Here is a 12,313-nt window from a genome sequence, read left to right as displayed (position 1 = left end):
CCGCCTCGCGCTGCCGCGCTCCCCCGCCGGGATTGGTCGGCGCGGTCCCCGGAAGGCCAAGGCGTCACTTCCGCGGGGTCCGCCATCTTGTCAGCAGTTGGCGGAGGCAGCGCCCGGCCGCGGTAGCCCGCGCTCTGGTGTGGCGCGGCCGCTCCTCCGCCTCGCAGGCCGCGGGCCGCCGCCCCGCTCCGGGCCCTCCGCCGCCATGGCCAACAACAGCCCCGCCGTCGGCGCCGGGAACTGCCAGGGGCAGCAGGCGGCCCAGCACCAGCCTGGCGCCGTCCCGCCGGCCCAACAGCAGCTGCAGAGCGGAGCCCCCAAGCCGGCGGCCTCCGGCAAGCAGGGCAACGTGCTGCCGCTGTGGGGGAACGAGAAGACCATGAACCTGAACCCGATGATCCTCACCAATATCCTCTCGTCGCCCTACTTCAAGGTGCAGCTCTACGAGCTCAAGACTTACCACGAAGTGGTGGACGAGATCTACTTCAAGGTGAGCCGGTGGGCCGCGCCGCGGGGCTGAGCTGGCGCCGGTCCCGAGCCTGCCTGTGGCGGGAGTATTGGAAGGGGGAAGGCTTTGATTGCGGCCTGCGGGTTCCCTCTCTTGCCTTCCTGCCCCTTATCTTGTGGTAAGAGATGGGAGCACGTATCTTTTTTTTTTTTTTTTAATCGCTTAGTTGGGGGAATCCAAGGTGCTGCCTTCTTTCTTTTGTAAAAGAATTGCGTTTCGCGTCGGATTAGAAATTACGGAGTTGCGAGTTAGTTTCGGAGAGGGCAGCATGAGCCAGGGCAGTGGGGATGAAATGGCCGTCTGAGGACTGCGCTCTCGGTCGGAGAGAGCGGGGAGGGGACCCGTGCTGCATGCCACTTCTAGAGACGAGCACTCCCCGCAGCCTAGGAGCTGCCGACACGCCGTGTAACTGCGCAAAAGGTATGGTGGTGGCTGTAGGTGGTTTCAACAGGAGCTTGCATGTGGCCTTCTTCCTCAGTTAGCGGTTAGGACATCCCCCTCCACACCCAGCCAAAAAACTAGTTCATTTTAGTGCTTCTCTTGGCGTTAGGTTGGATGTGCTGGGGAGATAACCGAATTGTATCAGTGCGCCCATGTCTCGGTTCTTGTTTTGTTAGCAGGATTGAATCAGTTTTGCAGCGAGGCTTCCATCAAGCCAGTCTCCCAGGTAGAGGTATGCATAATTAATGCTCATCAACACAGCCACGTTCTTTGTTCTGATGATGAGAGCAAAACTTAGATAACTCAGGCTGCTGTCCTTAGTCAGCTGTACTTTGGTGGTTATTAAGATATTTTTCTCGGGTGAATTGATTCCATTTGATAATGTTACTGTGTCGGTTAGTGGGTTTCAATATACTTTGAAATATTAAAAAAACCAGGTAGCCTTTTTGTCTCATTTAACCAGGGCAAGTCAAGTTACTTAAGGCACTATAATTGTTAAAAATGGCTCCACGGAAGTATTTTGAGATTTTTAACATTGTTTGCAGTTACTTATGAAGACAGTGCTACTATTTTTCCTCTTAATGACAGCACTTCTCTGCTTGTGCTCTGTCAATTGGAGCAGACTACTTAATTCTCCTAATACTTAGAGTAACATAGATTGTTGATAAAGCTTCTCTTCAGTGAATTTACCACTTGCTGCATATGAGATTGAAATAATTCATTCTGACTATCAGAATGGAAAGCAGCAAAGTTTATTTTTGCAAGTGATGGCAAGAGCTGAAAAATTTATAAAAGAAACATATTTTCAGAAAACTTGAGAGCTTTCTGTATTTTACATGGACCCTTTCAGATGTAGTAAAAAATATTTGATGTGATTAATCTTCTTAGTATTCGTAGACCTCAGCTGCAGTGTCTTAGTGTTTCATTCCACAAGTGGCTTAATCTTAAATCAGGGAAGAATTTTGACATACCATTAAATATCTGCATATTAATCCAATGGAAAAAAAGTTTCTTTACTGCACTTGACAGTTATTCTGACTCAAAACTGCATGCCAAATAAAGAGAAAACTCAGACCCTTACTTACTCATGAGTAATAGATGTGAAGAAGAAGATAACCTGATGGTTAAGGTATTTCGTTGATATTCAGAAGATTTTAATTCTACTAATTTTTAAGATTACTGAAAAATTGCTGGCTTTTTTTTTTTTTTTTTTAAATTAGTGCAATATCCATCATGGCAGGTATATTTTCAAGTGTATTTGTCTTTGGGAACCAAAATAAGTGGCTCATGTAAAAAATTTAAGAATGCTGGGTGCTGGATTCTCAGGAAAGATGATGCTAAGTTACACAGGCAGCTAGTGATAGGGACCATCTTTGAAGGTATGGATTCTGTCTAGGTATTTGAATTAATTCACTTGTAGTTCTGGTCTCCTGTTTGAGTTCTGTATCTGTGAAGTGGATGACTTCCTCTTTCTTTATCCCTCATCTTGGCACCATGTGAGTGTCCTCAACTTCATTTAATCTGTATACTTCCAACAAGTTAAGCACATGCATCAGTCTTTGTAGGATCAAAACTTTAAATACTCTTTTCTGAAATTATTATTTTCAGGGCTTTGGGGTTTTGTATCGGTATCTGTCAAAGCCAGCATGTTTATATTGATTGTGGCCGGTAAATGTAACAGTGATTAAAAAAAAATGGAAGACTACCATTGTGATAGTGTCATACTCGATTCTTTAACTAAAAAATACTTTTCATTTCCTGTGACAGGCAAAACCATAAATAATTAGAAGGGTGTGCAGTATTATTTACATAGTAGTGTGAAGTTTTCCTATGATGCTAATAATACAGGAAGTCATAGTGAATTTTTATGTCTATGGTATTGGCATTTCTCATGTTTCCTATTTGGGTAGGACCGCAACTGTAAAAAAACCAACCAAACAGAAAAAAACAACCCTACAAAACAATCAGACAAAAACCCCAAAAACTTCCACTTCAGCAGCTTCAGCTGTTAGTGTATCTCTGATTTCATGTGGCTGTGTACCTAATTAGTTTTGTTTCATGTATTGTTAAAGAATTCTAATTTGTGAACTACAGTACAACTTGTCCACAAACTCTTATCCCCAATCCAGTGTAACACCATTGTGTCTTTTTTGCCTTGCTTTTACTTATTTTTTTATGTTGATGTGTTTAGGAAATATAGTTGTTTATTGAGCCAATATTACTTCTCTGAATTTCACAATTTCAAATGTAGCTTAGGCACTTTTATGGTTCTTAACTTGTTTATCGTCAAATTTAAGGAGTGGTGTTGGTTAACTATGTTTGTGCGCCCATCTCAAAAGATTTGAATTAGGCAAGCTTTACTGGTTAGTACTTGAGAACCATTTTATCCAAGAACATCACTGCAGCCTACAAGAAAAAACACTGGCTTTTTAGATTAAGATACTACGCTTCATACACATCTTCCTTTTGTCCTAATTGTTGTAGGTGATACTCAAATATCTAGCTAAGCTCACTGCGTAAATTAAATTTATGAATATGAGACTGTAGGTTTTGACTTCTGTAACTGTCATCAGCAGGTATCACTAAACTTGTTAAGAGACAGTTTAAATAAAGTTTAGTCACCATAGAAAATAGTAATGATAGGTTTAGTCATAAGGTATTTGAAAGTACATGGAGTATGGAATGGATGCTTGCTTTGGTGGTGGTTTTTTTGTTTGATTTTTTTTAAACCTCATCCACAATTTTGGTTCTAATTTCTTAATGTGGTGATTAAAAAAGCCAAATGCTTTGCTTTAATGACAAAGCAGATTTGATCTTGAATTTGGTAGGAGAAGACAAGCAATGAAAGATTGATTTAGGATATCCATTGTTTAAATTAGGTTTGTATAGGCAGCTAAACATTATGGAGGTTCTAAATGTCATTCTCTTTCTTTCTTTCTTTCTTCCCACCAACTCTACCCTTTTAGGTTACACACGTTGAACCATGGGAAAAGGGGAGCAGAAAAACAGCAGGCCAGACAGGGATGTGTGGAGGGGTAAGTAGAAGTACGTGCTGCCTTAAATTTTTCTGCCTGGTAAATAAATTCCCCAAGCATAGCTAAAACTTGCTGGTATGTTGTCTCAGTCCCTAGATGTAAAGGTATTTATTACAAAGGGTTAATATATTCCCCTTGCTTTCAGAGCTGGGGATGCAAGTAGTGTTAACTTTTCTCACATAGCTCTGTTTGTAGATGTAGAGTTTATCCTGTGTTAGTTAGTTCTCATATTCTTTTGTAGATTTGGGATAATATCTTTGTAAAGAGTTCCTGCGTTGACACCTAACTTTTTTTCTTTTGAAAGGTGCGTGGTGTTGGAACTGGAGGAATCGTGTCTACTGCCTTTTGTCTGCTCTACAAATTATTTACACTGAAACTCACTCGTAAGCAAGTGATGGGCCTTATAACTCATACAGACTCTCCATATATTAGGGCTCTTGGATTTATGTATATTAGGTAAGTATCAATATAATCAACTAATGACTAATGAATTATGCAGAAAGCTGTATTAAAATTCTATATTCTTTTTGTACTTAAAGGTACACACAACCACCTACAGATCTATGGGACTGGTTTGAATCCTTTCTTGATGATGAAGAGGTATGTCGGCGAGGGTAATAATTTGTTTTCTTTTGTTTCTTTTCACGTTACTACTTTAGGTTTAAACACTGTTTGATAAGGTTTTCTGTAGTTTAAATGTTGCAATGTTATGTTCTTTTAATTTTGTTGATTAGTGCTGGAAATGCATCTGAGCTGGGACCTGGGTAATTTTTCTTAGATTTCAAAGATTTAACAGAATTTTCCATTGGTTAGGATGTTACTGTGTCAAATACTACAAAGCCATGTGAAACAGGTTTTATTAAATCAGAATATAGACAGCGGGCTGTGTGAGTGCAGCTTCTGTGTGGTCTTTAGAAAAATAATTATTTTTAAACAAGGTATAGTAAGTCCTGAGAGAGTTAAATTTGTATTTTGCGTTTATTACTGGGACAGGGGGAATTGGTGCTTACATAGAAGAGTGGGGAGTATATAGCAGAAACCAACGTTCACCTTGAAAAATAGAACCAAAAATCTCTATGGTTCTTATTCATGTCCTGGAACAACTAAACCCGGGATTTCTTCAGAGGAGAAACAGCCAGCCTAATTACTGCATAAGGTGGCATTGTTTCTAGTAACCTTAAAGTCTTTGCTAACGGGGCAAAAAAAGAAACACAAGTTGGTAACAGAAGTTGTTCAGTAAAGAGGTTGCCTTATTATGCAGTCAAGACAGAATACCTTTGTTACCATAGTCCTGATTTACTGTCTGGAGAAAGGGAGTAGGAGCTGGAGGGTGAGGTTTCTGGGTCTATGAAGTTGCATACATGGTCTGCTACATGCTGTTGCAATTTGTATTTATTGAGCAGGTCTTAAATTACATCCTAGATTTAAGATTGGAACAGGAAGGATCACTTGCTCTCTTCAGTGTGATAGTAGGCGTCTACTTCAAGAAATTTCCAATGTTGTGGTTGCAAATGATGTCCGAATATTTGTATTAAAAATAGTGTTAATTATACCTGTATCTGACTGCAATGCAGTGTATTTATTTTAAACAGCTTCTTTCATGCTAAATATCAAAAACACTGTGCAAAGGAATCAGCTGTTTTTTCAGGTAAACCTGTGTTACTGTACATTTGTAACAAAAATCAAATTTAAATCCTGATTGCATTGCTGTGATATCCTCCTTCTCCCCCAGGTGGTGCTAGTTAATATGAACGCTTCTCTGCAATGTTGCATTGTAGCTTAAGAGGAGGATTGGGGTGGCTTTGTTTTCAGGGTCCCACAAACAACTTGCTTCCGAGGACAATAAAACGATCACAAATGCGATTCGTTGTGCAGGTCTTAACTGGTTCATTATTCAAAGCACCTTTTTTAGTTAATACACTTCAGTTTCTTGCAGATAGTGGTTATCAGCATCTGTTTGTTTATTGTTGTTTAAAATCTCCCAATGTATTTTTGGAATTAGTGTTTCTTTCTTTCCCAGCTGCTTTCAGTAGCTTTGTGTTCTGTAGGAAAAAGTTCTTGGGGCTTCTTGTCTTAAGTTTCTTGCCAGTCCTGGGCAAGCTTAATAGGGTGAAGCAAATTTATATATATGGAATTATTTAAACCTACAGGATTTTTTTTTTCTCCAGTTCTTAAATATGTGGAAGCAGTTCATCTTTTGTCATGCTGCTGTGAAAATCTTTCCAGGATACAGAGTTACTTTTCAAAATGCTTCTTATGTTTATTTTGTTTAACTGTACGTACTCTCCAGGTGCTACGTTTAACTCCTTTTTTTCTTCTTTAGATCTCTGCAGCGATTATATTTGGAAAAACTGTATATCTGAACACTTAAATGTGTGTGAGTGCAAGCAGTTTTACATTTAGATTTTCTCTTCCTGTTTAGATAACAAATCTCACTTTCCTTGTGTGCTTGCACTATAGGTTTGGGACTGACAATAGCTGACTAACATGTCCTGAGCTGTGAGAGGGCATAGCAAGAAGGCCTTCATGCGGTAATGACCCTTTTCAGAGACAATGGTCATCATGGATTATGCGTTTCCAATTATTTGTTCATTTATTTATTTTTTTACATATTTCTAAATTAGAAACCTCACTGCTTCATGGCAGTTGGTTTGCTATTGCTTCCAATTCTGTTAGGATGCCATTTTGTACTAGAGGTTTTTCTATGATCATTTTTAGATAGGCGATGATGTAGTTCTTAAATGATTTAGGCCACAGGGTTGGGTATGATGGTACACAGTTGTACATCCACAAAACGGACTATTAAATGTAGTTTGAGAGGACTTCTCAACTTAGTGGCATTTAAATAAAGTACAAGATCATACCATATAACCAGACTGTGTAAGGGGATTTCACGTTAATCTCTTCATCGACAGTCCCTTACCATCCAGATGGCTGCAGGATTAGTACGTGCCTGCATGCATATATATTAAGTCCCATTCCCTGTCTGTAACATACTGCCAAATCCAGAGGGTGCAGAGTTTGAATTTTTCTAAGGAAATGTATTAGAATATGAGACAAGTAAACTTTCATAATCATGAGACTTCAAGAGGGCAGTAATGTAGCAGCATTTTTTTTTTTTTTAAATCGGTAAAGAATATTTTTGACCATCAGGATATTTTTTGCTTGTATTTTGTAGGACCTGGATGTGAAGGCAGGCGGGGGTTGTGTTATGACCATCGGGGAGATGCTTCGTTCCTTCCTCACTAAGCTTGAATGGTTTTCCACGTTGTTTCCAAGAATTCCTGTGCCAGTCCAGAAAGCCATTGACCAGCAAATTAAAAGCAGACCTAGAAAAATCAAGAAAGATGGCAAGGAGGGAATGGAAGAAATAGACCGTCATGCAGAACGTAGACGTTCAAGGTCATATACACGTTATTTTGAAAATTAATGTTAAAAGTTCAATATTGAAACGCTTATTACCAGAAACATGTTGTCTTTTCACTGGGATAGGTTTTAAGGCAAAAGGCAAAACAGTTTGTGGATGCTAATGGATTAAAATAGTAAGATGATAATTGGTATTTAAGATTAAATATAGACTGTGTACAAAAAGTATAAATTGAAAGTAAAGAGGGTCCCTTAATTTTAAAAGGCTCTGTTTCATATTGAATATCTTTTATTTTAAAAGGTCTCCAAGGCGATCCATCAGTCCCAGGAGGTCTCCCAGAAGATCCAGAAGCAGAAGTCATCATCGGGAAGGCCACGGATCATCTAGTTTTGATAGAGAACTAGAAAGAGAAAGAGAACGGCAGAGATTAGAACGTGAAGCTAAGGAGAGAGAAAAAGAGAGGCGGAGATCTCGAAGTACTGATCGCACAGTAGAACGGAGGCGAAGCAGAAGCAGGGACAGATACAGAAGCCGTAGTCGAAGTCGTGACAGGAAAGCAGATAGAAGAGACAGGGATAGAGAGCGAGAGAAAGAAAATGAACGGAGCCGGAAAAAAGAGAGAGATTATGATAAGGAAAGAGGCAGTGAGAGGGAAAAAGATAGATCTAGAGAAAGATCAAAAGAAAGGAAAAGTAAGGGTGATACAGAAGAGAGAAGACACAAGGACGATAAGGATGACAAGAAACACCGGGATGACAAGAGGGATTCCAAAAAAGAGAGAAAACACAGCAGAAGCCGAAGCCGGGAAAGAAAGCATAGGAGTAGGAGCCGAAGTAAGAATACAGGTAAGCGTAGCAGAAGCAGGAGCAAAGAGAAATCAAGTAAACATAAAAATGAAAGTAAAGAGAAGTCAAATAAACGAAGTAGAAGCAGAAGCAGAGGAAGAACAGATAGTGTTGAGAAGTCCAGAAAACGAGACCAGAGTCCCAGCAAAGAAAAATCTAGAAAGCGTAGCAGAAGCAAAGAACGTTCCCACAAACACGATCACAGTGATAGCAAGGACCATTCGGACAAACACGATCGTCGAAGGAGCCAAAGTACGGAACGAGAGAGCCAAGAAAAGCAACAGAAAAACAAAGACGAGACTGTGTGAACTCTTTCAGAAGTGGATCACATTGAATCCTATAAATGTTTGATTAAATCCTGCTTATTTTTTCTTAAAGTTGAAATTGTGCAGTAGTTGATGAGCACTCTTCTCCAACCTCCCTCTAGGCTGCAGATTGTCATTTCCTCTTTTGGGTAGGGAAGTGCCTTTGTAAACCCATTCAATGCATTGACGGTTTCAAACCATTTGTTTAGTTTAATTCGTAATGCAGAGATGGTTCTTGCATTTTTATTGTTCAGATGTTTCTGAAATGTACAGTCTGTACATATGTCCTGAAAATGTTTTAATTCCTTTGGCATGGTTGCCATGTTGGTTAAATTTGTATGAGGCAATAAACTGCCACTAATTCTACTTTCAGTTTGTAGACGTGGAATTATGGTTTGTATCCTGGAGTTAGCATGGCTGTGCTTTACATAATAGTATGGCTTTTAGGGATGGATCTTGAATGTGTATTATAGCTGAGATATTTATGTGCATACGATGTACATTGAGGGCTGCAGATTTAGAACTAACATTTATGTCCACTGTACCTGCTGGTTTTTTTTCAAAAGCTTAAAATGTATTATGTTGTTGATCACCACTGGTGTTAAATTGAGAGTGGGCTTTCAAGGAGATAGTGGGTTTGATGCAAAGATTTAGATTATGTTGGGGCTTGTTTAGTAATTCTTTAGAAAGGCTACCTCAAGCGGACACTGTAAAGGTTGACGGATGAGTACCGTAGCCATCTGTGCATTTTGTTTGTTTGAAAAAAAAAATCCATGTAAGCTTCCTTTTTTTTTTTAAAAAAAACACAATTTATTCATTTGTGGTCTTTTAATGTTTTTGATCAGCAGCTGCACTGTCATTTGTGATAATACTGGGATAATAAAGGCATTTAAGATGGGAAGAGGGAGGTAGGAAGAAGAAAGTTATTACAAAGGATTTCAGTTTCAAGCTTCCAAAGCATTTTTATAAATGTAAACATTTAAAATAAGAATTACCTGATAGTGTCCTTTTTTAAGTCATATTTTCTACAAATAGTAAGGATTGCAGTTTGTGCTGAACATTTCACCTGGCAGATTTTTTTTTTTTAAACAGGTTGTTAGAAGCAAAAACCAAAATGCATTATAGAAAAAATTCATATCATTAAAGTCCAAATCTATTTGATAGATTATTCTGATGACTTGTATCCGAAGTGAGGAGAACCATCTGGAATAAACTCTCAATTAATTCCTTTGTATTGGGTGTCAGCTTTTCCCTGCATGTTCATTGCCAGTTGAAGAGTGTCTGGGTTCCTCCACGTTCCATTTTCAGGCTAAGTGACACTTTGTATGAATAAGGGATTTTATGTAGTAAGTACCTTTATAAGGAAGATGTAGCCAACAAGGAAATGCAGCAGCCCAAAAATAGGAAGAACATCAACTGTGACTCATACATGAGCATGAAGTGACCTGAAGGTAGAAATAAATTGATATCTCTGCCTTTTTTGCTCTTGCGTGATGCAGGTCATCTAGGCATGATATTTAAATATTTAAAATACAATTCTTTTAAAACATTCAGGACAAAACACAGTGCTTGAGTTTCTAACAATACATTTCATTCCGTGGTATTCAAAGAAGTGAAAGTAAGAAACTCAATTTTTCCTTTTTCCCTGCTCTTATTGATTGTTCTCTGAATTGTTAGTCTTTCCTTTGTCTCTGTCATCCTTAGTATTTCAAAATCTTTTAATACTGAGGTTGTTCGGGTATTATCTGCTTATATTTTTGTTTTCTGATTTAAATCAGAGCTTGAAACAAAGCTTTAAGCTTCAACAAGTTCATTCCATTGCAGCGTAAAACTAAAATACTGAGCTCTCATTTACCGTGTGAGGAGAAAAACTGTATTGGCCATTTAAGAAATACCCTGGCTAGTAGATTATTAGAACTGCCTTTGCAGTCTGCCAGGGGATTGCATGGATTCTGTCAAAACGATGAGGACAACTTTAATTTACGTTATTTACTACTAGAAGGCTTCTTTTGGCCTAGTTAGTTTTTAACCTTCAGCCTGTGAGTTCCTGCAACAAGAACATTCGTGGGCAGACAAGCTGCGAGGCCAGTGGTCTGTCAGGGAAAACGGATTACCGATTCCCAATTGTTCCTTTCGGGCTCCTCCTCCTCTGCCATTGCTGGGAAATAACAGTGAAAGAATGTCTTATTTGCAGGCAAAATCTAGATATTTGAGAAACGATCTTTGACCTGAAAGCGGAGATAGCTGCTTTACTACAGTGAAGATGGTGAACATTTTGATACTTTGTGCAAAGACTGGCTCATGCCAGTGTCTCTTCCACGTGCAGTAATTTGAGGGCTTTGCTTTTACTTTTCAATAAATAGTCCTTTCTGACTTTGGAATTTAATTTGATCCATATTATGTACTTGAACTAGCAGCGTAATGGATAGACAATATTCATGACTGACTAACACATGAAAAGGGATCAGGGCCAGCCAGCATGGGTTTAGGAAGGGGAGGTCCTGCTGAACCAACCTGATCTCTTTCTATGACCATGTGACCCGCCTTCTGGATGCGGGGAAGGCTGTGGGCATTGTCTGTCTGGACTTTGGTAAGGCCTTTGACAGCGTCCCCCACAGCATTCTCCTGGAGGAGCTGGCGAATCATGGCATAGACAAGTGTACTCTTCGCTGGGTTAAAAACTGGCTGGATGGCCGTGCCCAGAGAGTTGTGATTAATGAGGTGAAATCCTCTTGGTGGCCGGTCACCAGTGGAGTCCCCCAGGGCTCAGTTTTGGGGCCAGTTTTGTTTAATATCTTTATCAATGATCTGGATGAGGGGATTGAGTGCACCCTCAGTAAGTTTGGAGACGACACCAAACTAGGTGGGAGTGTTGATCTGCTTGAGGGTAGGAAGGCTCTACAGAGGGACCTGAACAGGCTGGATCGATGGGCCAAGGCCAACTGTATGAGGTTTAATAAGGCCAAGTGCCGGGTCTTGCATTTCGGTCACAACAACCCCAAGCAACACTACAGGCTTGGGGAAGAGTGGCTGGAAAGCTGCCCAGCAGAAAAGGACCTGGGGGTGCTGGTGGACGGCCAGCTTAATGTGAGCCAGCAGTGTGCCCAGGTGGCCAAGAAGGCCAACAGCATTCTGGCTTGTATCAGGAATAGCGTGGCCAGCAGGAGCAGGGAAGTGATCGTGCCTCTGTACTCGGCACTGGTGAGGCCTCACCTCGAGTGCTGTGTTCAGTTCTGGGCCCCTCTGTACAAGAGGGATATTGAAGCGCTGGAGCGTGTCCAGAGGAGAGCTACCAGGCTGGTGAGGGGTCTGGAGACCAAGTCATATGAGGAGAGGCTGAGGGAACCGGGCATGTTTAGCTTGGAGAAGAGGAGGCTGAGAGAAGACCTCATTGCCCTCTACAACTACCTGAAAGGAGGCTGTAGAGAGGTGGGTATTGGCCTCTTCTCCCAGGGGAATAATGACAGGACCAGAAGAAATGGTCTGAAGTTGCGGCAGGGGAGGTTTAGATTAGGTATTAGGAAGAATTACTTTACTGAAAGAGTGGTCAGGCACTGGAACAGCCTGCCCAGGGAGGTGGTTGAGTCACCATCCCTAGAGGTATTTAAGAAATGTCTAGATGTGGCACTTCAGGGCATGCTCTGAAGGGCAGAGATTGTAGGTTGTTTGGTTGGACTCGATGACCTCAAAGGTCCTTTCCAACCATGAAGATTCTGTGATTCTGTGAAAACGATTTAAGCAAGACACCGAACTTAAAGTTGCCATTGGGGTTTAGTATTTTGCAGCTCTTGAGTTTGGATCCAGAGACTCTT

General features: G+C 40.6%; 1 protein-coding gene across 1 annotated transcript; it reads left to right on the top strand.

Moving 5' to 3' along the window:
* Positions 1 to 72: 72 nt before the first annotated feature.
* On the top strand, positions 73 to 9,735 carry PRPF38B (pre-mRNA processing factor 38B). Its single transcript, XM_074599551.1, has 6 exons — positions 73 to 490; positions 3,916 to 3,984; positions 4,289 to 4,440; positions 4,524 to 4,584; positions 7,163 to 7,386; positions 7,652 to 9,735. The coding sequence occupies exons 1-6, from the start codon at positions 206 to 208 to the stop codon at positions 8,502 to 8,504; spliced, it is 1,644 nt and encodes a 547-aa protein (XP_074455652.1). The 5' UTR covers positions 73 to 205; the 3' UTR covers positions 8,505 to 9,735.
* Positions 9,736 to 12,313: the final 2,578 nt, after the last annotated feature.

Source organism: Larus michahellis, chromosome 8 (assembly GCF_964199755.1).
Source record: "Larus michahellis chromosome 8, bLarMic1.1, whole genome shotgun sequence".
NCBI lineage: Eukaryota > Metazoa > Chordata > Aves > Charadriiformes > Laridae > Larus > Larus michahellis.
The sequence above is the reverse complement of the archived record's forward strand: the minus strand, read 5'-3'. Positions and strand labels throughout refer to the sequence as shown.